General features: G+C 39.5%; 1 protein-coding gene across 1 annotated transcript in view; it reads right to left on the bottom strand.

Moving 5' to 3' along the window:
• LOC146461042 (uncharacterized) overlaps positions 1–21,728 on the bottom strand; it is a 39,675-nt gene extending 17,947 nt beyond the window's left edge. The window contains exons 1-15 of the mRNA XM_085087330.1: positions 21,246–21,728; positions 19,734–19,880; positions 18,342–18,490; positions 17,774–17,804; positions 16,354–16,483; positions 14,980–15,118; positions 13,811–13,986; positions 12,074–12,256; positions 11,434–11,591; positions 9,576–9,784; positions 8,829–8,935; positions 8,000–8,101; positions 7,093–7,280; positions 4,782–4,972; positions 4,338–4,444 (exon numbers count right to left, since the gene is read on the bottom strand). Coding sequence (XP_084943456.1) covers positions 4,338–4,444; positions 4,782–4,972; positions 7,093–7,280; positions 8,000–8,101; positions 8,829–8,935; positions 9,576–9,784; positions 11,434–11,591; positions 12,074–12,256; positions 13,811–13,986; positions 14,980–15,118; positions 16,354–16,483; positions 17,774–17,804; positions 18,342–18,490; positions 19,734–19,880; positions 21,246–21,311 — 2,083 coding nt within the window. The 5' untranslated portion in view covers positions 21,312–21,728. The remainder of the gene's footprint in view (positions 1–4,337; positions 4,445–4,781; positions 4,973–7,092; positions 7,281–7,999; positions 8,102–8,828; positions 8,936–9,575; positions 9,785–11,433; positions 11,592–12,073; positions 12,257–13,810; positions 13,987–14,979; positions 15,119–16,353; positions 16,484–17,773; positions 17,805–18,341; positions 18,491–19,733; positions 19,881–21,245) is intronic.
• Between the last annotated feature and the right edge of the window lie 2,668 nt (positions 21,729–24,396).

Below are 24,396 nucleotides of genomic sequence, written 5' to 3'. Positions count from 1 at the left end.
TAGGATTGGAAGTGTTTAAAAGAATCTCACAACTTGTTTTCAATTTCTTGATAATTTCATAACTTGCTCTAGTCTAAAAGTTGACTATACCAAAACTGAAGCTATGTGGATTGGTTCGTGCCGACAAAATACAGCGAAACCTTTCTGGAAATAGTTTTTACATATAATGAAACTGATTAATTACGGAAAATGTTTATGACAAATTAAAAGATATTCAGTTACAGGGCTGCCGGGGTCTCTCACTTTATGGCACTTGGTTACGATTATTAAATCCTTTTTGCTTCTGAAAATGCTATAAATATATTCTCAATTTTGTCAACTCCTGAATAATTCATAAACAACTTAACACTATAATGCACAACTTTTTATGGAGAGGCCTGGATAAAATAGCTCGATTAGCCGCAACAAATGGCATTAAATTTGGCAGCCTAAACTTAACAGATTTAGAAACTTCGATTAACTCGTTAAGATTAGCTTGGCTTGGTAGGCTTTTTTCTGAGGATACTGCACCTTAGAGAGCTTATATTAATCACCTGCGTCAAGACTTTAGTGGAGTGTTCTTGTGCAGATGTAATTGTGATGTTTAAGACTATTAAAATAATTCCATATTCTACAAGGAACTTCTCCAGTGGTGGGTTTATTTTAGAACTGATTTTTCTACCAGGTTTCCTATGTCTGAGAATATAATTTGGAATAACAGATGAATTAAAGTTGATGGTAAAACTATATACTGTTCAAATTAAGTGAAGGCTGGAATCGTTCTATGTAATAACTTGCAATTTGGTAAGAACAATGTAGAATCTTATAGGATTGTAAAAAGTGAAGGACTGAAACAAACAAATTTCTTAACGTGGACAGGAGTTCGAAGTGTAAATTAAAGCTTCAGATATTAATGAAAATGAACAAGGTTCATTGAAATTTCAATATGGGGAAAGGATCTTTGATCCTGCCAATAGCAAAAGTGAACAGTTTTGTGGATTGATTGTTTCGAAAAAGCCGAAGGTTTCGAGGGGCTTCCCTAAACTTAAAGAAAATTTTGATAAAGATGATTAAACTGTTACAACGGCCTTTATTAATTTAAAGTCTGCTTCATCTGAAACCTATCTTGTATGTTTTCACAATCAGGACAAAACATTGAAGTGACCAAATGTCGTTGATTTAAAGTTATTTTAAAAACCTTGGCAAAGATATCCGAAATTCGTGAATGGACATCGTGGGAATTTATTGAGGAAAAGCAAAGCTGTCACAAAATGTAGACAGCCAGTGAGAAAATTAGTAACGTTTTCGAAAAGAAAGCAAAACAAGTACGTTAATGATTTCTTGTTGATTGTATGGAAAGTTTTCAAAACGTTACACACGAAAAAAAGAAAATTCGAGAGATGATTGTGGGAATTTTCAGAGAAAAACATGTTTGACATAAAAGATACACACCCACTAAGGAGGTGCATGGCGTTTTCAAAGACATGCTAAAACAAACGACCAAATTAGTTTTGGTTCTTTTAAATCTGGTTGTGGAAATTCTGGAAATTAAAGAGCAAAAATGGAAGTAACCTAAGAGATGCAAATCCAGCAAGGAAATGAATGGCGTTATACTGAACATGTTGAAACAAGTGACCCGCTGATTATCTTCCGTTGACTTTTCAGTGAAGAACACAACACAAAGGAGGGAGATACATGCAAATGGAAAAAATCATTCTCGTTCTCGCAAAAATGAGCGAGGTAGTTAGTAATAAAACATTTTACACAGAAAAAGTTTGGGAAACGTCTTCGAGACAGGCCGCTAAAATTTGTCTACAAAAAACTCGAAGGGATAATACGCCATATCGCTTTTTTTTTCTTTATAAACGCGAAAAAGGGGAAACTGTAGTAAAAATAATCGTGGGCGTGCAATGGCCCCACGAAATATCCGAATCCAAGAGTTAACTCGCCTTCATTCAGGGGCACCCAAACAGAACACGAAATGTTCTTTCCTGCAATCCCACATAATTGTATGACCTTTTACAAGGAAAATTTGTGCAAGCCAACACAGTTTGATGTATTCGAATTCTTTTGCTGAAAATATTTCAATTACCAAACATTTTAGGGAGCGCAATCTTATTCCTCGAATTTACAAGCTGCTGTTGGGTTACCTCAAATGCTAGCCGGCCTTTTTTCAAACTTTAAAGTACGTATTTGCCCCTCCCGATCGAAAACAAAAGGGCTTATTTTTTTCAGCGTTGCGAAAGTTTCAGGTGGTCTTTCACTAAAGAAAACGCCAGTTTTTCTTCACAATTTAATCTGAATTTCCGAGGCAAGTTGTGTCCTTCCGAGCTGATATTCCACCCTGATCATTTTCAGATAGGGCTTTAGTTTAAACTGGAAAAATATATTCCGCTGAAAATTTTAAATTTCACTGCACAGAGCTTTGAAAAAAAGAAACAACATCACCAATACGACAAACAACAGAAACCTCTTCTGTCGATTTCTCCTAGTTCTCAGGGTCCCAAAGGTTACCTCGGGAACGAGGTTGGAACAAAAACGGTCGATGCAATGACATTTTCAGATTTTGGTTAAGTTGAAAAACGAGTTCAGAGCCAAACTTGCCACGCTGAATTTACCAAAAATGAGATGTGGTTAATAAGACTGTTTGAGCACATGTTAAAAAAAAGTTTTAAACCTTTACTCTTTTGAAATTAATTAAAACCATATCATTCCTGATAGTTAGTAAACCCTTGCTCACATTACTTCAATTTTAGAGCCGAGGAGAAAGCTGTTCAAACGTCAAGATTTATCGATACGAGCTGTATCTGGTGAATTTCTACCTTAAATATAAAGTCTATTCTTGTAAATAATCTAACGTTGGAAGTTAATCTCAGTAATGAATACTAGTGATCAATAAGGCCGTACGACAGACATTTCATGATAACAGTTGTTTTTTTTTAAACAACCTTATCCAGTGCGAGACAGGCGTTTCTATTCAACTCCTTTCAACGGTTTGATCTGCGGCTACAGAAAATGAAACAAAAGAACTTGCTTCACACCCGGGCCGTCTCACACTTTAAAAAACGGTTACTGGGGAACCGCTAGAGAAACTGAAAATACCTGTGATGGACTAGCATTCCATCCAAGAGGGGCTAGTAACAGCCCTAGTTGCTTCGTGCTGGGTATCCTCTGATGGACTAGACTAGCACGCCATCCAGGGGAAGTGGTAATACCCGGACTAGTCACTTCATGCTGGGTAGGAGTAGTAATACTCATAGTAAATTCATGCTTGATATCGTGTGGTGGACTAGCATCCCATCCAAAAGGGAGTAGTAGTAACCCTAGTTACTTCATGCTGGGAATCCTGTGATGGACAAGCATGCCATCCAGGGTGGAGTGGTAATACTGGTAATGGTATGGTATGTATATACCGGATTTTTTATATACATATTCAAATGCGATTTACATTACTTCAGTGCAAGGGTAAGATCGGACATCAGCATATATAGGCGCGGCTGGCAGCCGCTATCAGTCCATTAGCGACCCCAACCAACCCACCCAACCCATGAATCATGAAATAGCACAAAGACCAGACCAACACACCGGGAACTCCATGCCCTACTCTTTGCGATTAGAATGTGGGTTCTTTACCCACACACCAAGCCAGGTAGGAGTAGTAAATGTTATACTCTTAGTCACTTTATGCTTGATATCCTGTGATGAACTAGCATCCTATCCAAGGGAAAGTAGTAATACTTATTGCTTCATGCTTCTCAAACTTTGCCGCTAAGTTCCAGTAGTTGTGGACCCGGAACGTTACGACGACTTTAGATATTTAGCAGAGAACAGGGGAGCTTACAAAGTAATGTTGCACATTTACCATTCTCTAACAAGATACCAACAACAAGACAGCAAAACGGCCTGGTTTTTATTTGTCGGGAAAATCCAAGATGTTCGGCGATTTCGTTGTTTCCCGACTGTTCCTGATTAACGACGCTAGGAAAAAGTCCGCCATTTTGAAATCTCAAATGTGCCGTTCACACACACCAACTTGAGTTTGCCAACACGAGTTTACCAACTTTAGTTTGCCGTGTGAAGGCTTTGAGAGGCTTCCTACCGATCTAAACGGTCGCCGATGCTCCCCGACTGCCAACATCGATGTTTTCATATGTCGGGAATCATCGCCGACCATCGTAGAAATCCCTATTTTCCGGATTTATCCCCGACCATCCCAGATGATCGGGCAAGTCTGTGATTTCGTGTTTTCATAAGTCGGTAAAATTTGGACGGTAGGGAAACAGCGAAATCCCCCACCGCCTGGGATTTTCCCGACATAAAACCAAAAACCAGGCTTGTAGAAAAACCATAGGTCTGACCTAGAAGCGGAGTGAAGTCATTGGCGTCTCTGGCATTGATGTCGGTCCCGGGCTGCAACAGCAGAAACTTCACCACGTCCAAATGACCTTCAGCTGCACTGACATGTCTGTGTAAAGAACACAACTCAACTGAGTATAAAGCATTTCAAGTAATCTGGCAGCGGGGATTAGGATTGATTACCAACCGCTGCAAGGGGAAACAAGCCACCTCTCCCATCCCACACCAACCTAATAGCAGGGGACACCATGTTTTTCTGTCGTTCACTCGAACCCTTTTGGCGACACCGAACGGTTTCTTATGAATTTTTGCGCGGGAAATTCTTGCAGCCGGCGGCTTTCCGGCGGCTGGGGATGAGGGCATTGCGCATGCTCATCAATTGACCGTAGTCAACCGCTAGCCAGGGCTCTATAAAGGCACATAGCCAGAAACTCTTAGATACTCACAAAGGCGTTCGTTTGTTCAGATCTCTGTAGCATACTGTAGCGCCATTATGAACCATGTGTCTTAACATCTGTAAGTTCCCGGTGCTTGCCACTTCACAGATTTCATGCATGCTGTAATGATGCGATAACCGCCTGGCCCCCAGGTTCTCCAGTAACTGACTGACCGCGCGGTGCTCGTGCATGTCCGAGTACTGAGAAATAAAGCCACCAAATGTGATTGTTAAAACCGGGGCTAAACGTTCATTATCGCGATCCTGGGGATCTTCCCATTGCGCTGAGACGTCAATATAAAGTCGTATTGCCGTCTCAAAATGACGGTTTCTGATTAGCTCAAAAACTGTCATGTAAGCATGACAGCACGGCCCTTAAATGGGTTCGGCGCGCACAGATCAAAATTTTACTTCCGTGAATGAACATGCGACGTTGGATGGTGTTGTTTATTTCTTTTCATTTGAGTTTACAAAGCCTCTGGCACTGTTCAAGGACCACTTATAATTTTTTTTTTTGTGGTGAACATGTACCATGATACAGCGGATACAACTTTTTTCTTGAAGGTAAGCGAAAATTCGATGAAGAGAAATTTACTTTCGAGAGTGTGAAAGCGGCCACGGTAAATAACAATGAGCTTAAATTCCAAAAAATTATGGCATTCTCAAAGCAAAAGGATCTGTTTCTTTTCTGATGTCTCTTATCTCTAGAAAAAATTGCTCCAAGAGCTCTGCTGCGTTCTCTTTCATGGCTCCTGAAGGTCTGTCAATTTGATCTTCTTGTCGTGGCGCCGAACGGCAGACTCGGTAATTTTTACAGTATTCTTCGCCGCTTGGTCTCTATCAAATTTCTAAATCTCCACGGCATCTAAGCTAGGATAACAATGCTCTGTTTTCGTTTTTGGGTACTAGTATGGTTATACGAAGAAGCAAAGACTTAGAAAAACATTTGACTATAAAAAATTGCGATAAAACATTTCGTAAAAACATTATAAAAAGGTTAAAAAACACGACGTTTCGATGTACATTACATCATTATCAAGTGAAATTAAAAATGCAAGATTGCGGCTATAAATACAAAAATGGACAATAGATATTAATTAAAATAGTAGCATTGAAGAATGCTACCGGTTAAACAAAAGTTTCGCACGTATAGAGTCCGTTTGAGTGTTCAAGCAAGGCTTAAGTTTCTTTCGTTGCTGAGCACAAGAACTCGGCAATTGGCAAACATTTTCTTGAAGCTCACGGGAGCAAACACCTATTGAATCAGGGCCATTTTAACATCTTGAGAAAGTGTCATAGCAAATTTGATTGTTTGGTATTTGAAATGCTGTACATCAAGAAACTTAAGCCTTGCTTGAACACTCAAACGGACTCTATACGTGCGAAACTTTTTGTTTAACCGGTAGCATTCTTCAATGCTACTATTTTAATTAATATCTATTGTCCATTTTTGTATTTATAGCCGCAATCTTGCATTTTTAATTTCACTTGATAATGATGTAATGTACATCGAAACGTCGTGTTTTTTAACCTTTTTATAATGTTTTTACGAAATGTTTTATCGCAATTTTTTATAGTCAAATACTAGTATGGTTGCTCTTTTTATTCTTGCTTCTGGTTGTGAGGTTTATTCATCACTGTTTTCATGTTGTTGTTCATATCTCGGCGGTAACAAGTTTTCAATAAAATTTGCTGGTACAATGTTCAAACCGACTAGCTCGTCTATTTCATCAATGGTAGGTGCTTTATGGACTGTAAATTTTTGCATTTTCTTTGTTTTGACGTAAAAATTAAAGCCAAAAATTCAAATAACCCGCCCCGAGAAAAAAAATTCGCGCACGGATATTACCATGGCTACAGTTTAACTGAAGTAAGAATTTCTCTTTCAATCAGCGCACGATTTGTACTTTATCCGTTTACTCTCTCCGACAAAATGTCAGTATCGCGATAAAAAACTAAATTCGATTTTGAGACGGCAATACGACTTTATATTGACGGTGTTGGGAGGAGATATATTCCGTATTGGGCTCCGTCGCTTCGCGACTCCGCCCAATACGGAATATATTTTCTCCCAACTAGCTGTCAATATAAAGTCGTATTGCCGTCTCAAAATCGAATTTAGTTTATAACATTGTTTGACAACACCTGTTGACCTGACGGCCTTTTTAGTTTGAGTAAGAAATAAAAACGCCGCAAGCAATTACCATCGCACACTACTCAGTGCTCACTTCGTTTGGTATCTTTTCCTTTTTGTTTCTATCAGTTCGGCTAAGTTGGCATCATCCTCTTTTGTACTTACAAAACTTACAAAAAGTACTCACATTCAAAGGTGTATTCCCAAGCGAGTCAACAGCATTGATATCTGCTCTATGATCTGTCAGGTACTGTACCACTCCTCTGCTACCCACAGTGGCAGCCACATGAAGAGCTGTGCTGCCATCAGAGTTTGGAGCATTAACATCCACGCCCAGCAGTACCAGCCGCTGAAGCTCTTCAACCTCATTTTTCACTTGAAACAATTGAAAAGCAACAGTAAAAAGAAACTGTTTTAATTTATAAAAGAAAAGACACTTGCTATTGCAATTCATAAATTACACCAAATAGCGTGGTTTTCAATCGAGTCATAAAACCAAAATCAAAGTACAGTAATCTGGCCAATCACAACAGACGTAAACAGTGCAATGAACCAATCAGATTTGGAAGTGAATACATGCAACTTGCGTAAAGCGTGCATGGGGAAACGCGTTCAAGCAAGTCACGATTGGTTTTGGTTTGGCTTATCATTGGTGATATAAATATAAAAAGTGGCGCGAATGTTGCTAACTAAATCACAAGGCGAAGTAAAGCAAAAACAATGCAAGCGCGAATTACTTTCTACATTCAATTGAAAACAATCTTATAACACCTTAGGAACACACAACATTTCAATGAAAAAAATCCACCTGACCAATTCGATAAATTCTTTCTGCAGTCCCGTAGATATAATTTGCAATCAAAGAACAAGCAGTAAAGGAAGGCGCAATGGTGCATCCACGCTTTCGGCGCCTCCCACCTCGCACGTTCGCACTATCGACGATTCGCGTCATTGATGTCATACTTGACTTTCAGCACAGTTTTAACAAGACGCCAGTCAAACTACCATGAAACACCGGTTGCTCCTTTAAGCTGTTCATGGCAGCCTTTTCAAATGTTCGTGTTCTCTACACTGGAACAGTTCTAGTTACATACCCACAGCACTGCAAACCAGATCCCCTATTCCATCTTCACACCAACCAGCCCCATGACGTAGCAGACACTGCACCGCTTGATCATGACCGTACTGCACGGCTTCTACAAAATGGACACGGGAAAAACACTTGGAGCGATCTGTTCTAACTCGAATAAATACTGTCGATATTGCCTAGAAAACGAAAGTTGGTCTTTTGAATCGCATTGCTCGTTTACAACAAGAAGTTTCCGGCCGTTCCGAAGAGGGAGCCCAAGCCTTAAAAATCGCTTCCATTCTTCAACTCATACTAAACCAACAATTTTAATTGTTGTGAACGTCAACAAATAACACCACCACAATTTAAGTTGTTCTCAAAACTGGTTTTATTGTGACGATCTTTAGAGTATGTTATATTCCATATGTCCGTCCGTAATTTCGCGATAAGGGCTCAAATACGGACCTGTTACGCGTCTCTTCTCGTGCAAGAGTTGGCTCCTGAAGGTACTCCGATTAACACTACATTCAGGGCATCGTAACCGTATATAATTTAGGACAGCTGTTTACACATTGTAAATTAGGATTGCCATACCAAAACTTGATAGCAAGGTACCAAAATTTTGGGACGTGAAGTCGAATGTTTAGCACGGATGTAAATGGTACAATACAATACAACAATGCCTTTTATTCAAACACGAAAAAAGTTGAAGCTGTTGCTTGTGGGGTCGTGTTGTGTCGTACTTATGCAGTTTTATTTTTAGATCCCTTGAAATTCCACACATCGCTCGCTGACAGAAAGGTGAGGCAAGAATTTACAACTGTGTTCAAAACAGGAGAGAGCAAAAGGCTTACCAGAAAGCGGTGATGCTCTCCAGCGGTCTCTCGCGTGAATGTCTACACCAGGCTGCCGCAAAAGGAACTTGACGCAATTAAGATGTCCATAACTACAGGCCACGTGACTACGAAACAACCAATAAGAACATTAGCAGGTCATGAACTGCTCACTTGATTTCATTTGGTATTAAGCCTTTCACACCCGCGAGTAAACATGCTTTACCGGCCAAATTTTTTTTTAATATTGAGAAAAAACAGTACCTCAGAAAAGTTCTGGTCATTCGCTTTGCCTAAGATTGTCACAATTTGGGCTTCTTCCACACACTCAAAACTTTGAACCATCCTGTAGTGAGTCGATAAAAGTACTGCCCGGTAGCTTGAAGTTCATTTGAAATGATCAAGTTTTAGGATTTCAATCACTGATTCAAAAGAAATAATCCACCACCTCGTACAACATAATAAACATCACCACAGGAAAGTACTGGTCAGTAGCTTTCATTTCATCTAGTCTATCATTTCATTTCAGACTATCATTTGATCACGAATGTTCACACTTTTAAGACTTTATTCACATTCTCAAAAGTTAAGACTTTTTGTACAGCATAATAGACAATGCCACACAAAAGTGTGCCTTTTATCCGAATTGTCACACTTTAGGATTTCGGCATTCACAGGCTCAAGAGTGAAAACCGCCTAGTACAGTATAATAAACAACAACACAGGAAAATACTGCTGAGGGAAACAAATCAGCTGTTTTCAACTTACAGTGGTGTTCGTTTGTCGAAGTCCTGCATGCCAAACCAAACTTGCTTAGCAACCAGTGCATCAAGGACTTGTAAATCACCTTCAACTACGGCCTTGAAAAGCATATGACGAATAGATTCCTTCTCTTTGCTCAAAAGGGACGACGTTGAAATATTCCCGGTCTTGTACGACCTTAACGTTTCGTTTGCGTCACAGGAGTTAAAGCCTACCTAGAATAGAACACAATGAAGCGAAATTGAGGGAGACAATTGGCCATGAATCAAGGCAAAATGCTAGCTTTAAATCTTGGTTTTTTGTAAGTCGACTTCCCTTTATGTAATGTCTAAATCACAAGCAGCAGTGTTTTATCGGGTTAAAACCACGAGGCGCAGCCGGTTTTTGAACGGCTTCAAAAACATTCCTGGAAAAGCGTGTGTCAAGAGAGTTCATAACAATGATGCTTTTGTGAACGTTGGAAATTAGCGTACGAGAAAAACATTAGACAGCGCATACTAACAAGGAGGAGGTTTTATCGGGTTTTAAAACCACTGCACGTGATGTCTTATCAACAATTTGATAGGTCAATGGTCTTATGAATTATTAATGAGTTTTTGAAAGGAACACTCAACGAGAAATGGATACTTGCCTTGCCTACCTAAGCCGAAAACTGAACGGGGAAGAAGAGCAACTAATTACAAAGTGCCAAATGAGCTAGGCATACCACTTAGCAACTCTTAAAAAAGCCAAGGTCAGAAAAAATTTTTGCAGTTTTTACCGCGTATTAGAACGGAAACAGGTTTATTAATACCATTTAGTGTTAACCTTCACTAAATTAAAGGCTAATTTATACGCACCGATTTATTTACACGTTACAATTTCTCGGCCCATTTCTTCAGTTTTCTGTTGGTGTAGCACTGTCTTCTCTCGAGGACTCAAATTAAAGTTTTACATCGAATCTTTACGTCAACCGCCTTTCAGAGATCCGTTAAGGATCCATTAGAGATCCTAGCGTTTGAGAATCCTTCGCGTATCTTTGAAGATCTCATTCAAAGCTTTTCAAAGATCCTTCCAGACCAGGTAAGTCTTGAAAGTTGGAGAAAGTTTACAGTGTTGCGTGAAAATGTGAGCTGAATCACGGTAAAAGAGAATGCAGGTCGATGCCCGGCGTAGGTCAAGTCGGGGTCAATTTTTACTTAGCTTTTTGCAGCCCCTGAAGAAGGTTAGTATTGACTAACCGAAATATTGGGCAATAAAATTATTTTAGCTGTCCGATAGATCAGCCTTGCATTTGATCAAACGAAAACACTGGCCTGCAAGTTTTTAATGGGCCATTTCCGAGTTGTTTTGAACCTCACTATGAAAACGAGGCTTCGAGCATAGCTTTATAATGAAATCAGTTTTCATTCATATGTAAAAAAAAAACTAGTCTGCACAAGAAAAGCTTTGCACTTAACTTCGCCTTCGTAATGAGGTTCACAGCAACTCGGAAATGGCGTATTCACTCCTGTTTCTTTCCAATAGTAAATACAGGGATATTTTTGCGCGGTTTAAAACTATGCTGAGAAAGCAGAACTCAGCAAGTGTTCTTCGTATCCAAAAAGAACACTGGGGGGGGGGGGGGACCATGCATTTTTCAGAGTTTATAAAGTGTCAATTTGGAAAAAACGCCATATATTTCTTTGTATTTTACGGCTTTTTAGAATAATTGATGCTTAATTATCTCTAAAAAATGCGGGGTTACCCCCAATTTTCTTTTTGAATTCCAATAGCCCTTCTTAAGATCTGCTTTTCCCGCATAGTCATAAACCGCGAAAAAATACTTCGGTTTTAGTAGGCACCGTCCTTAAATAAGGCAAAACGAAAGAAAATCATCACTCACTGTTAATCTTACAAGCCATGTCAATACGTATGTCCAAAGTAAAGACCACGTGACCGCTATGACCACGCCAAGAAGCTGTACTCCCAGCTGAGCACCACCGGAATAAAATGCACCATCAGCAGTTTGGAGATCGGTTGATGACTTTGTGAACAGACCAGCTGTATGAATTTTATAGTAACGTGGTGTGAATATATGGTCCAGTGCAGATAAATGCTGGTTTAAAACTATTTCTTAATACATTATTGGTCCGGTGATAAAGACAACCTCTCCTGCTTGCAATATTGGTCTAAAGAAGAGAGCACTCGCCCCCAACGGGTTCGATTCCCGGACTCGGCGTCATATGTGGGTTGAGTTTGTTGTTGGTTCTCGTCTTTCCTCCGAGAGGTTTTTCTCCGGGTACTCTGTTTTTTCCCTCTCCTCAAAAACCAACATTTCCAAATTCTTATTTGATCTGGATTATTGTGAGCCTCTGGCTGAGAGATTGCGCAAGCACTCCCCGTCTTATTGACATTAAATAAATTACTTTAATTACTTTAGTTTACAGTAGTCTGCACTTGACATAATATTAATAAAGTTATTGAATTAATTGATTAACAAATTATCAAAATCTTTATTTTTTAAATTGAACAAGATATTCTACCTGCCACTGCCCCAAGAATTCCAGGAACACCATGGGTATATGTGATATCATGTGCACCTGTACTGGTCCATAACGGCTGGTATTTCTGAACAGACCACGAGACAACAGATGATATCAGACCTATCAAGAGTCCAATGATCAAGGAGGCCCAGACCTCTATGGATCCAGAACAGGCACTCACACCTACGACAGAAAAAACAACAAATTCTATCATATAAATTATATGTTATAATAATATTATTATTTCAACAATAATTTTGTAGGATAGAGATCGAGAGGGAGGTAAGGAGGTAAGTTGCACTCTGTCACAAGTAGAAAACACGGTAAGAACTTAACCAAGTTTCTGGGGCATGAAACAATAATTTGGAGTATTATTACAGTGAACCCTCCCCACCCTGGGATGCTAACTAAGCCTATTAGATGTCTATTCCATTCAGCATTTTTTTTTATCCCAATAGCTTACCCACTATAACCTTGGTTAAAGAGAGATAATTGAAGGAATTCCCGCAAAACAGGCATATATCACTTTTTATGAAATTGTTTTTCGCAGGATCTCAATAATTCTTTACATAAGGACTTAAAAGCCAAGGGTCTTGAAAAACAAAATTTCAAATGAAAGTATGAAGCATAACATTGGAATTTCCTGAGGGAGGGGTGGGGGTATGGATACTTTCTGGAACAAGAGACTGTTTAGTGAACCTACTGATTTTAATAGAAGTGTGCCTCCTCCAAGTTCTTACAATGGAGATGAAAGAGTGTGTGAACCTGGGCCAAAAGGCTACTGGAGCTGAGAAAAGAGTGGGAAGGAAATTGGTTTTTCAAAGTGTTGAGAAGTGGGAGAAAAAGGTAAATAGTTTGGAACATACTGTGTGAAGGTAGTGGGAGGGTGGAAGCTCCCAGGGGGTCGGGGGCAGAGGGCACTTGGAGACATGTATATTAGAGCTGGGGAAGGGGGGAGGTAAGAAGAATGAGACAAGGTTTAGACCTAAAAAGACCATTCTAAAAGCTAAATCTTGACCCAATAAAGGTGAACAAGCCTGGTAGCCAGAGCATATTAAACCGAAGCCAGTTTATGCATCCACCATGTTCTTGTTCCAATTTATGATACATATGCATAGCATATGCTTTGTGTCAACCTCAAATAAATTTCTAATGCCAAAAACATTTTAAGGCAACCCCCTACCTACCTCCCAAGAAACTTCTAAAGCCAGAAAATTTCAAACCACTCAAAGTCCTTTTTTTTTTTAATAAAATCAGACAAGGCCCCTTAAAACCTCTCTGTTACCAACATACTTCAGCATCTCCACCCCTGCTCCTGGGATGGATTGAGCCATGATACCAAGGAACGAGTGGAAACCAAAAGTAAAGCTGGGTTCAGTAAGCAAGAGTCACCATGCCTCCATTGACCTCACTAATCTGTATGTACAGTCTGTAAGGTTTGTGATGAAGTAGTAATATATCAAACACAAGGAAGAGTGTTTCCTCCAAATATTTCCAAACACTGAGAAGTAGGTTGGGAAAACAAGGGCAGCCAAGTTTTTTTAACCAACTTTGAGGTGTTTGGAAATAGGAGGAAACACTCTTTCGAGTGTTTGATATAGCTTCTCAAACTTTTGATAATTCTTGGAGAAATTCGATAATTAAGATCACATTTCTAAACCTCCTTCACAGTAGTGATTTGCTTTGTTTTGGCTTGATGAATTATTAATGAGTTTGAGAATGACCATGCAAACATACCAACAAGGCCAACAATAATCCCTTGAAGCAGATCCATCATCTTCAGCCTCTTTGTGGTTATATACATCACAATTACCCAACTCAATATGGATGCACAGACAGAGAGATGAGTGTTAATGAGTGAAAGGGCTGCAGCATTGCTGAATTTGTGTACTGACCCGACGTTTACAGAATACCTAAGGAAAGAAAAAATGATAAAATTATGGCAAGAATGAAAATTAAGAACCGCCAGTACACTGTCACTTTGAGAAAGAAGTAGAATACATCCTTCCCTTTGTGGCTCCCTCACACTTTTTTCTGCTGCGAAATATTAAAATCTCATGTAATATTGCATGTTTCCTTACTTGTCTCCCTGACATTAGCCACTTAAAATGTCCTGGTTCCTGCCCCCTTCTTCTGGTTCCCCCTCTGCTGCTACCCCCCTCTCCCCCACCCCCACTATGCCAGAATAACGAGGTGGGGTACTCTAAAACAAAAGATAAAGATGATGGATGTGGTTGCTGCCTGGGAGGGGGGGGGGGGGGGAGGTACTCAAGAAAGTTTCATAGAGGAAGGTTCCGTCCCGAGGTCCAAACCCTTATCCTTTTATATACCATTTTCGACAGAAAGGGTTCCCCTTTCACATACCTACAGTAGAAACAATGTATCTCTTCTTGTTGGGTCTGTTAGAGGTATTTTGAAAGGCCCTTACCTCAACTCTTGAAATCCTCCAGTAGTCCATTGAAGGGGGGGGGGGGGGGGAAGGGGGTTAATTGCACCTTTCAAGAGTATAAATTTCCGTTTTGGTGTTGCTTGCGTACTTTAATCTAGAATCACTTATCACTGACACTACTGGAGTTTATCATCACAGCCAGAAAAAAGTGACAGAAAGAAATGGCATAATGTGTTCATGGGGGTGAAAAATGGATTTGAGACAGACACACCCAAGAAAACAGGATAATTCTAGTACCATTTAGAGGTTCCTAATTTATTTCACTCACAATAATTAAGATTTTTATAACATACATCCAAAATATCTTGGTTTAAATTAGCAAATATAGGCACTACACATCTCTCATCACTGGTTAGTTACACTGCACTGTTTTTATAAGTATTACATCATAATACAAACTTGCATGGAAACAAATGACTGAAAATTAATTACTGTTCAATTTGGATCCTTTTCTTACCATCCTAAAGAAGTGAATAGCCCTCCAACAATCAGCAAGGTTTTTTGCAGATACTTTTGTTCTGCACTTTGCTCTTCTTTCTGTGTCTGATTTTTATGAATCTGTTTAAGAATCCTGGTGAAAACAAGAGCTGACGAACCTAACAGAAAAACAAAGTTTAAATATAGTTATGTGTGCAGCTGATTAAACATGTTAAGTTTTATGAGGAAAAATAAGAATGTCACAGTTTGAATAAGAACATTAAGGTTAACAGCGATAATTCTTAAATAAAGTACAGTGAAACCTCCGCTTGCAGCCCCCCCCTCCCCCCCCCCCCCCCATAAGCGAACACCAAACTGGGGTCCCGGGGATTTCTTCACTTATGCTCTACATTTACAAACTCCTGTAAATGGACACCTCTTGTCAGCAGAAGCAGATACCTTTTTGGAACTCCACATACTAAAATAACCTCCTCTACATGGGCACACCTCCCAAAACTCTGGTCCACTCCATTTTAAACTACTACTCTGTATAGATGTAATCGCTTGTTACCCAAATTATCTCATTGCAAATTTTTTCTTCAATCCAATATGTCTGACACAGGAAAGGGCTACACTGTACATTACATGTATTACGCCCTGGATGTCGTCAATATGCTGGATAGAAACACTGTAATGCAGTACATGACTTTTAAATGTGCAGTTCCGAAAAACACCTTACTCCTCCCACAGAAGGTTTTTTGTCTTGCACCCCCCTCCCCTCAGGAAATTCAAGTTTAGCTTCATACTTTGCTTCTAAAATTTTGGCTTTTAAGATTTATATACCTGCCAACTTTCATGTATTATGTGTGAGTCTCACACCTGCAAACAAAACACATTGATCTCACGCATCAAGGACATTTTCTTACGCCTGACTCACAAATCCGGATGAGTTGTTGTAAAAATTCATTCATTATATTTCAGATTTGTTACGTATTATTTTGCTCTTTATAACAATCACAAAAGCTTTCAAATGTCTTCAATCCGTTTGAATCGTAAGTGTTCAAAGGTCGTCCGAATATCTTCGCGGACATTTTCAGCAACGTTTGGAAGTCTTCGTAAAATCTTCGGAAGTGGCTCGGTTGTTTTCAGAAATGCCGGTCATGACAAGACAAAAATCTCACGCATTTGACTCAGAAAAAGTTGGCAGGTATATATTTTATTTTATGATAAGCTAATTAACAAAAAGAGTGTTTCCTGAGTGACTAAAAATTATAAAAATAACATAACAACACTCCAACATAACAGTGAAGGAAGTTAAGAACTCAAGGGAATTTAAAAGTATAAAAGTTCTTAGAGAGGTGTCTTAATCCTCCTACTGTCCCACCCATCCCTGAATTTAAAATATGTTGGTTACCTGTCGAAGTATGTACAGTCAAGCTTCCCGATTGGTCAACAATTCCAAAGTGGTCATGAAGCCATCCCTTTCCTCTAATCCAGTGAGTCAAGGGGTAGAACACAAAGATTGGCCACAACAAATAAATAATCTACAAGCAAAATTCATCAATTGAAAAGTGTTTTTTATTTTATTATGTTTTTATTTTTATTTTTTATTGGGATGTGTGTTTCAGTATATAGAATAGAGGGGCTGAGGGGATTGGAAATTATGAAAACATGGGGAGACACAAACTGGGACAATTAGCCCAGGGGGTGGGGTGTTGGCCAACCCAAGAATCAATGGGATGGATAGGGGTGTACTGCCTAGGCTGTTAACCCTATCCTGTGGAAAAATATTTATTATAACATATTCCCCTAGCTTCCCTGTTTGTGACTCAAGTTGAAAAGAGTCAACGTAATATTATACTGCAAGCAAACATAAGGTTTAACTTTGGATGGCACTGACATGTCAGCGAAAATAAGGAAAACATTTCCCAGTTCCACCAAGAATGGCTGATGGAGGACAGGATTGGAGGGGCAAATGCTTCATGGGTAAAATGTGTACCAGTAGGCTATGGAGAGTGATGATGATGATGATGATGATGATGATGATGATGATGATGATGATGATGATGATGATGATGATATACCCTGTCAGTGGACTTGTCAATGACAGTGACAAGTCAAAACCCATACCTTATGGTTTGAAAACCCATACCTACTGGGCGACAAATTCCCAAACAGGCTATAGATGGGAGTATGGAGTACCCCTACCCCCTGTCATTAACCACCACATTTGAGATTATGGAAAGAAGACAAAATTATAATAGTATAGGAGAAAATTAAACATGATAAAAGTTTTACCAAGGAAGGTAGAGATAGATCTTTAGGATAGGGCCCCTGAGGAGGCTGTCTCACCTCCCTCCCTCTTCAGAAAAAATGGGTTCTAACTGGCCAAATTTAAAATTCTGAAACATTTCTGTCTGATACCTGTCCATTTTTTTCTGGTCCCTACTTTGCATAAGATTCTAGATCAGCCACTAGGAAATGGTCTTCACAAATACCAGGGGGTAGTGGTATAAGGAATCAGAAAGTTTACCCCCCACCACCTCCACCCTCTTATAGATGGAGGGACAGATGGCAGCTGTGGGATTGGTGTTGGTGTTGAGACTAACTATATAGTCAGTATGCCAAATGTTGTGGATTAAAATCAAACTACCGCTCAGGGCTTTCACTAAGATTTCAAGTTGCTGGATAAATACAACAAGTAGGCGGGGAATCAAACAGCTAGGAATTTCTTTTGGTTCTATTTTCTTCTATTTTCCTATGAAAATAGCCGGGGGCCACGTTCTTAGTAACCGGCGGAAATCCTGAGCTGTACTGTTAAAAGGCCTTCTTACCAATGCTCCAAGAATGCTTATTTGCTCTGCCCTAATTAAGACAGAAAGCAAAAACAAAAAAAATGTTAAGTAATTAAAAGCAATTTATTAGATTACCGTACTGTAAAATTTGAAATGTCAGCTTCTGATTGCAGTGATTTTCATTTTCAAGAAAATTAAGTGATGGGCAATTAAATTATAAAACGATAAAGTGTTTTTGTATTGAGACTCAATTGGTCTGATATACTGAGTGTCCCTTAAAAATTTTAATGTTTTCTTACCCTTGTGAAAATAATTTTTCTGAGATCTCGGTGAGATTAACGCGATCTCAACGAGATGTCAGAAGATTGCACTGAGATTCTCAAGGTCACGCCATAAAGGTTGAGATCATTCTGAGAAATTGGCGAGACAGCCACGATCTTGCCAAGAGTACAACGACCTCATAGAAATGTCAATATGTCTAAGACTCAGTTGGTCTGAATTTTATGTTCTAAATTTTTGTGCCACTTGACCTACCCACTTTTAAATTAACAATTACTTGACAACTGTAAAAATTCAAGTTAAACAAATGAATATATCACACACATACCAAGCAGACAGAAACATAAATGGGGTTACAACAGCCAGCATCATCTCGAAACTTGCAAAAAGAATTGCTGGAACAGAGTCAGCATGTGATGAGCAGTTGGCATCAGACAAACCCAAAAAAAATGCATCATCGAGACTTCCAATTAAACCCTAAAATGAATAGACTGAAATTAACAGATAACACTTGACCACCATAAAAATTAGCTGATTATACAAGTGAAGTCAAGAAAGGGAATTTAACACACCCCAAATCCCAAGTGGAGGGTATGACTTATAGGGATACTCAACATAACATTAATGTATTTTTACAACCACACATGTTTGTGCCATTTAGAAAATTGTATTGGTTAGAGGTAGAAGTAATTCCATTAGAGGCAGGGCTGTCAACTCTCCCGGATAATCCGGGAGACTTGAAATTTGGAACCGTATCTCCCGATCTCCAGATTTATGTCTGTAATCTCCAGATTTTGAACCGTATCTCTCTGCCTCGACATTTATGTCAGTAATCTCCCGGATTATTGCCGACGTTTGGTATTTGTCATGGACTCGACTGTCTGAGAATAAAATCTGAAATGGTTAGCGTTGTTTCAGGTACTGTTTTATGGAGTACTTCCCCCGCCCCCACTGAAGCTGTTAATTGAGGCTTGATGCCATGGCCCTGTAAGGCGCTTTGTTGTTGTTGGCTGGGAATTAAGTCATATTTTCCATATTTGAAGACGTGGGAGGTTGACAGCCCTGTAGAGGTGTCTCGCGTTATTTTATTTCAAAATTCTTCGTATAGTTTGATAGCAAGGTCTTTAAGCTTTAATTTGATATAGGGGTTTAGGTATCTACAGTTCAAACTGGACATGCTACATTGCTTGGACGTGTCTCAGACACCTCTGAAGGTATATGGTAAGCTTAATGTTTGGGATTTGGTAATCCATATGCAACTCTATAAAAGAGGTAAAAATGAATTAGCTGCAAATGATTCTGGTAATTAAGGGGATCCCAGTATGGTACATAGATTGTAAATGGGCACCCACCCCTTTCTGCACACACAAATAAACACACACACTTTGAATTAACAAGGCTTTACTCAGAATAGACAGCAAAATTTTGTATTTTGCAATAATTATTTAGATAGTTATTTTCGCTTCAATTTTGAAAAAAAAAATGTCAGAGAATGTTTGTATTTTAAAGCTGCTTAGAATTTCCTTTGCTTTTTTATTTCTGAAATAGGTTACACCCAATTTTCTTTCTAGATTCAAATAGCCCTTGCTAAGATCTGATTTTACTACATATACACTGTATATAGTCGTCAACTATGCAAAATACCTCTGTATTAATTATTGCAGGAGGAACTATCCAATAACAGAAACAAACCAGAAATTGATGTTGGAGAAAAATTTACCTCAACTGATGTACCAAATGAAAGAGAATAGCCCACAAAGTACCATAATATTGATCCAACTGTGAAGTTGACGAGGGCGTGTATGAGAAGGACATTTGAGGTGCAGCATGTTTGTCTGCCCGCTTGGTACAAAGCAAAACTGAATCCCTGCAAAAGTTGTAAAAAGAATTGATTTTGTCAATATTGGGAACCTGTCAAAATGTTTTGAAGTTAGCCAAGCTAAAAGAAGCTGTTTGCAGCAAGGACCTGAAAATAATTTGCCTTCAAATGGTTGCGTCTGGTGCATTTTGAGAGTAAACTTAACAGCCCATTTTTGACAGAATTTAGATAACAAGCTCTTTGTTTACAATAGAGCTTTTTCTTTCAAATCATAGTAATTCTCTACCAGTAGCCTATCTACCTGTCTAAATCGAGGGCCCCCCCCCCCCTCCAACCCACCCAAAGATAAAACTGACCCCTTCCTACTTTCCTGAGAAATTGACCTGTTTCCTTTGGTTGTTCTAAATGTCCACAAGAAAATGCACAAAGGTATCATAACATAAATTTAAAAACAGCAATTCTGTAGAACTGTAAAGGGGTTAGAGTAAAAAAGGAAATTCCAAAGGGGAGAGAGAGGAGGTAACAATAATAGAATTCGAAGGGCATCACATCGAGGGCAGGCAAGGTGGGGGGGGGGGGGGGGAGCATTTTGGAACTTCTGAAAACAAGGAGTACGGATATCTGCATTCGCCCAGTATGTCCACATCCAGATGTTGTGTGACTCTAGTTTCAGTTTCTGTCATTCTTTTTGTAGGCTCACTGTGGCCTTGCCCAACAGAAACATTTAGTGTAAAGTTCAGAAATCTATCCATACTCTCCAATTCACCTCACAGATCTGACAGCAACTACATGTAATTCCACTGTCTCAGAAAAATATCAAGAAACAGATATCATAAGCTTTATCCCATACACTTAAAAGGAATTCATTGCTTGATCTGCTTTAAAAGTGCAAATCAGTATTACTTGACTTACTTGACGATTGTCGCCGGAAATAACATCTGGCTGATTACAACTGTAAAATTTTCAATTCGAGACTCAAAGGGGAATTTATAAGCCTTATAAATTTCTTAAGGTTTAATACAACTTTTACACTTCTCTGCTAGCAGGATCTTTTGATCTCTTTTTGGATTGGAAGAAAAAACTTTTGGAGGAAATTTTTACACCACGTACAAACACCAGGAAATTATGGCTTACCAAGGTTAACTAGCAAAAGCTATTGAATCATGTCAACAAACAATCAACAGAATTTGCAATGGTGAATATCAATACAAGTTGGCGCCAAAACTTGTCCCCAGGGAGTAATAACTTTCAAACATAACATATGTAAGACCATAGTTAGTTAGACTTAACGAAACATATCTGGCGCATATCTTTCTTTGGTAGATGTAGACGGAAACTATTAAGCACTTTCCCATTATCAAACTTTTCATGTCTATTTATACAGTTAAAGAAAATCAGCTACTAATTGCCCACCTGGAAAGCAACTGCTACGGTGATGATCGAAAGCCAAGCTGCGTCGAACGAGCTCCCGCATTCCATTGAACGATTAAAAAAAGGTGAAAAATTATTACGAAAGGCATTCGCTACGGTCCATTGTCGACATCACACCCTATGTCCCTGTACGGCAATTTAGGTTTATTTATAGCGCCCTGCTTGAGTGACTTGGTTTAGAAATATAATCGGTTTGCTAATTGCTCCTTTCTTCTGAACCAATCACTTGCTTTGACAACTAAGTTATTCACGCAATGCGTCTAGTCTGTACTTTGTAATCAATCCAACAGGAGAGGCAACCAATCAACCGTCCTGAAGGAGTAGGGACACGCGACTTGGATTGAGTTGGCTGGAGACGCAGGAAAAGTCGGCCAAAGGTGCTGAAAAAGCCTTGAAGATCGCATGTCTTTTTAAAGAATTTGTTGCAATTGCCAAGTTAACGTTTGATCGGTCCCGTTCGTTCGAATCGATCCTTCCCAGTACCTCCCGGTTACAGCAGGTGGAGCGAAGGAAATGAAGACACTGGCAACGAACATCTCCCATACCAAATCCGCTGACCGAGTCGCCTGAAGTCGCAGTCTCACTCAGTCGCGCAGGCTTCTAGTAGTGTTAAGGTGGGGGTTCACCTAAAAGCCATTTTCACGCCGCTTAAAATCGGTCAAATGAAAATATCTTGTTTGCATTTCAAGCAATACAAAAACCCTCCATTCATAGCACAAATTAATGATTTGGGGTGTTTTATGAATTTTTGGGTGATTTTTAGGTATATTTGGAAGGAAATAATTTTTCTTGAAGGATTGGTAAAATTAAAAGAAATAAGGAATGTTGAAGATTTAGTGAAGTTTTAAAATTAGAATTTGTAGTTAATAATTAATAGACGGATACCAAGTTAGTCCACTAGCAACCTGGGGTGCTCTTGCGTGGTTGTCGACTGTCTGTTAGTGTTCCAAAAATCATTTTCTTTCTTCTATCCATTCTTAAAACTCTTCAAATTTCACTCAAATTCAGGTAGAGCCCCACCTTAACCAACGGACGTTCCGGGCAAATGTTTGAGCGCGGATTTTCTGTATTTTCAAATTGTATGCTTATTGTCGAATCGAATGCAAGGATTGAGCAGTTGAGCTGGCCTATTCTAACTTCCTACATAGACGTTTTTGGGGACTTTCAAGCACGAGGCGGGTGGGGCCATGGGGAAGGAGTGCTTGACGACTGTAAACCCAACTTAGCGTCTGCAGAGGAAGTAGACGTGAAAACTGCAAAGGACCGCGAACGATAATGCTGCTAGTTGACGTAGGATCTACAAGAGACCTAATCAGCCAAAAATAAACTGTAACAAAAACTGCAAGGCTGATACTACATGAAAGAGTTGACTTTGCGAGACAACAACGCGTGATTCGAGGAGCGGGCAGGTTCAAAGTACGAAACTTGATAGGGCATGGGTTTTGTTGCATTTTATTTGAGCTGGCTCTGTTGCTGGTTTCATATAGAACTGTTACACCGTGCTGACGAGTTCCAATAAGAACGAAACAGCTGTCCACGGTTGCAGCCCTGTTTTGTCGGTTTCTGTCGCGTTGTTGTCTCGCAAAGTCAACTTTTTCACGTAGTATCAGCCTTGCAGTTTGTGTTGCAGAGGAAGACCGACAAGACCCGGTGGGGGGAGGCCAGGGTGATACTCCATTAAAGTGGGCTATACCGAGAGGCTAGCCTGCAGCCGCTCGCCTGAAAAACGCAAAAAATAATAATAATAATAATAAGAAGAAGAAGAAGAAGAACAAGAAGAACAAGAAGAACAAGAAGAAGAAGAACAAGAAGAAGAAGAAGAAGAAGAAGAAGAAGAAGAAGAAGAAGATGAAGAAGAAGAAGAAGAAGAAGAAGAAGAAGAAGAAGAAGAAGAAGAAGAAGAAGAAGAACAAGAACAAGAACAAGAAGAAGGAGAAGAAGAAGAAGAAGAAGAAGAAGAAGAAGAAGAAGAAGAAGAAGAAGAAGAAGAAGAAAAAGAAGAAGAAGAAGAAGAAGAAGAAGAAGAAGAAGAAGAAGAAGAAGAAGAAGAAGAAGAAGAAGAAGAAGAAGAAAAAGAAAAAGAAGCCTTTTCTGCAGGCTACGTAGGCCGAAAGGGGTGCCTTTTTTCACGTTGAAGTACGCGAGTGGACAGAGAAATTTAAAATTTTAATATTTTTAGGGTTGCAAAAATGGACTGAACTAAAGCCGTCGGCAAATAAGTCCAAAGGGGTGTTTTACACCCGCCTCGGCAGTAAAGGGTGCCTGATGCACGGCCTTCTGGTCGCTCGGTGCCTGACGGCTATGCCATGCTGATGAGACCTAACAAGGCCGAAACAGCTGTCCATGACTGCCACTGCCCGGATGATATGCTGTGCGCATGGGTAAGGTACTGGCCAGGCCGTGGGCCGGTGTCCGAGTGTTTGCTTTAATTAATTGTCTTCTTAAAATAAGTTCAAGCCAAGAAAGGGTTACAATAACTGGGCAGAAATTCTCGACAGAAATTACAACGCAGGGCTACCGGCTTGCTGCCAATATGCAATAAGCAATAACATAGAGGTTATCCTCCTGTATCTGGCTTCTCTTCGGTGTAAAGGAAGTGGTAAATTTTTCAGTGCCTTCATCTCGGACGTTTTTGAAAGGGGTAACATTTCAGTAAAGTTGGTACGTGAAAGGCGCGCTGAGAGATTGAATCTCAAGGTGGAGCCTCCTGTTTTGTTCCCAGTGAATCCGTGATATTGAGTACTCGCCCTCCCCCCCCCCCTCCCTTCCCGCCCTTGAATAAGACGAGGAGTAAACTAAACATGTGGGTATGAGCACGAGGCCTGCCGACAGTTCAGTCAGTTAGCTAAACAGAATTTTTTTTAACAATAATACATTATATTGTACGTTACACAGTCTGCACGTTGTGCAATCACAACTTAACGCCATTTAAAAGGAAAATGAATCCATTGAACTCTCTAGAGCTTAGCTTTTTGAACTTATTTTAATAATTTGCTGACATAGCTTCAGGGGCAGAGAATTTATAGAGGCGCCCTTCTGAAGAAAATTCCTTCAAGTTCCACGGCCAAAACGGCTAAAAATACAGTACATAATAATTTTAATATAGTCTCATCAAGTTAGGCAGGGTTTGGCG

Source organism: Pavona decussata, unplaced genomic scaffold (assembly GCF_977016875.1).
Source record: "Pavona decussata unplaced genomic scaffold, jaPavDecu1.1 SCAFFOLD_202, whole genome shotgun sequence".
Classification (NCBI taxonomy): Eukaryota; Metazoa; Cnidaria; class Anthozoa; order Scleractinia; family Agariciidae; genus Pavona; species Pavona decussata.
This window is presented reverse-complemented; position numbering and strand designations above follow the sequence as displayed.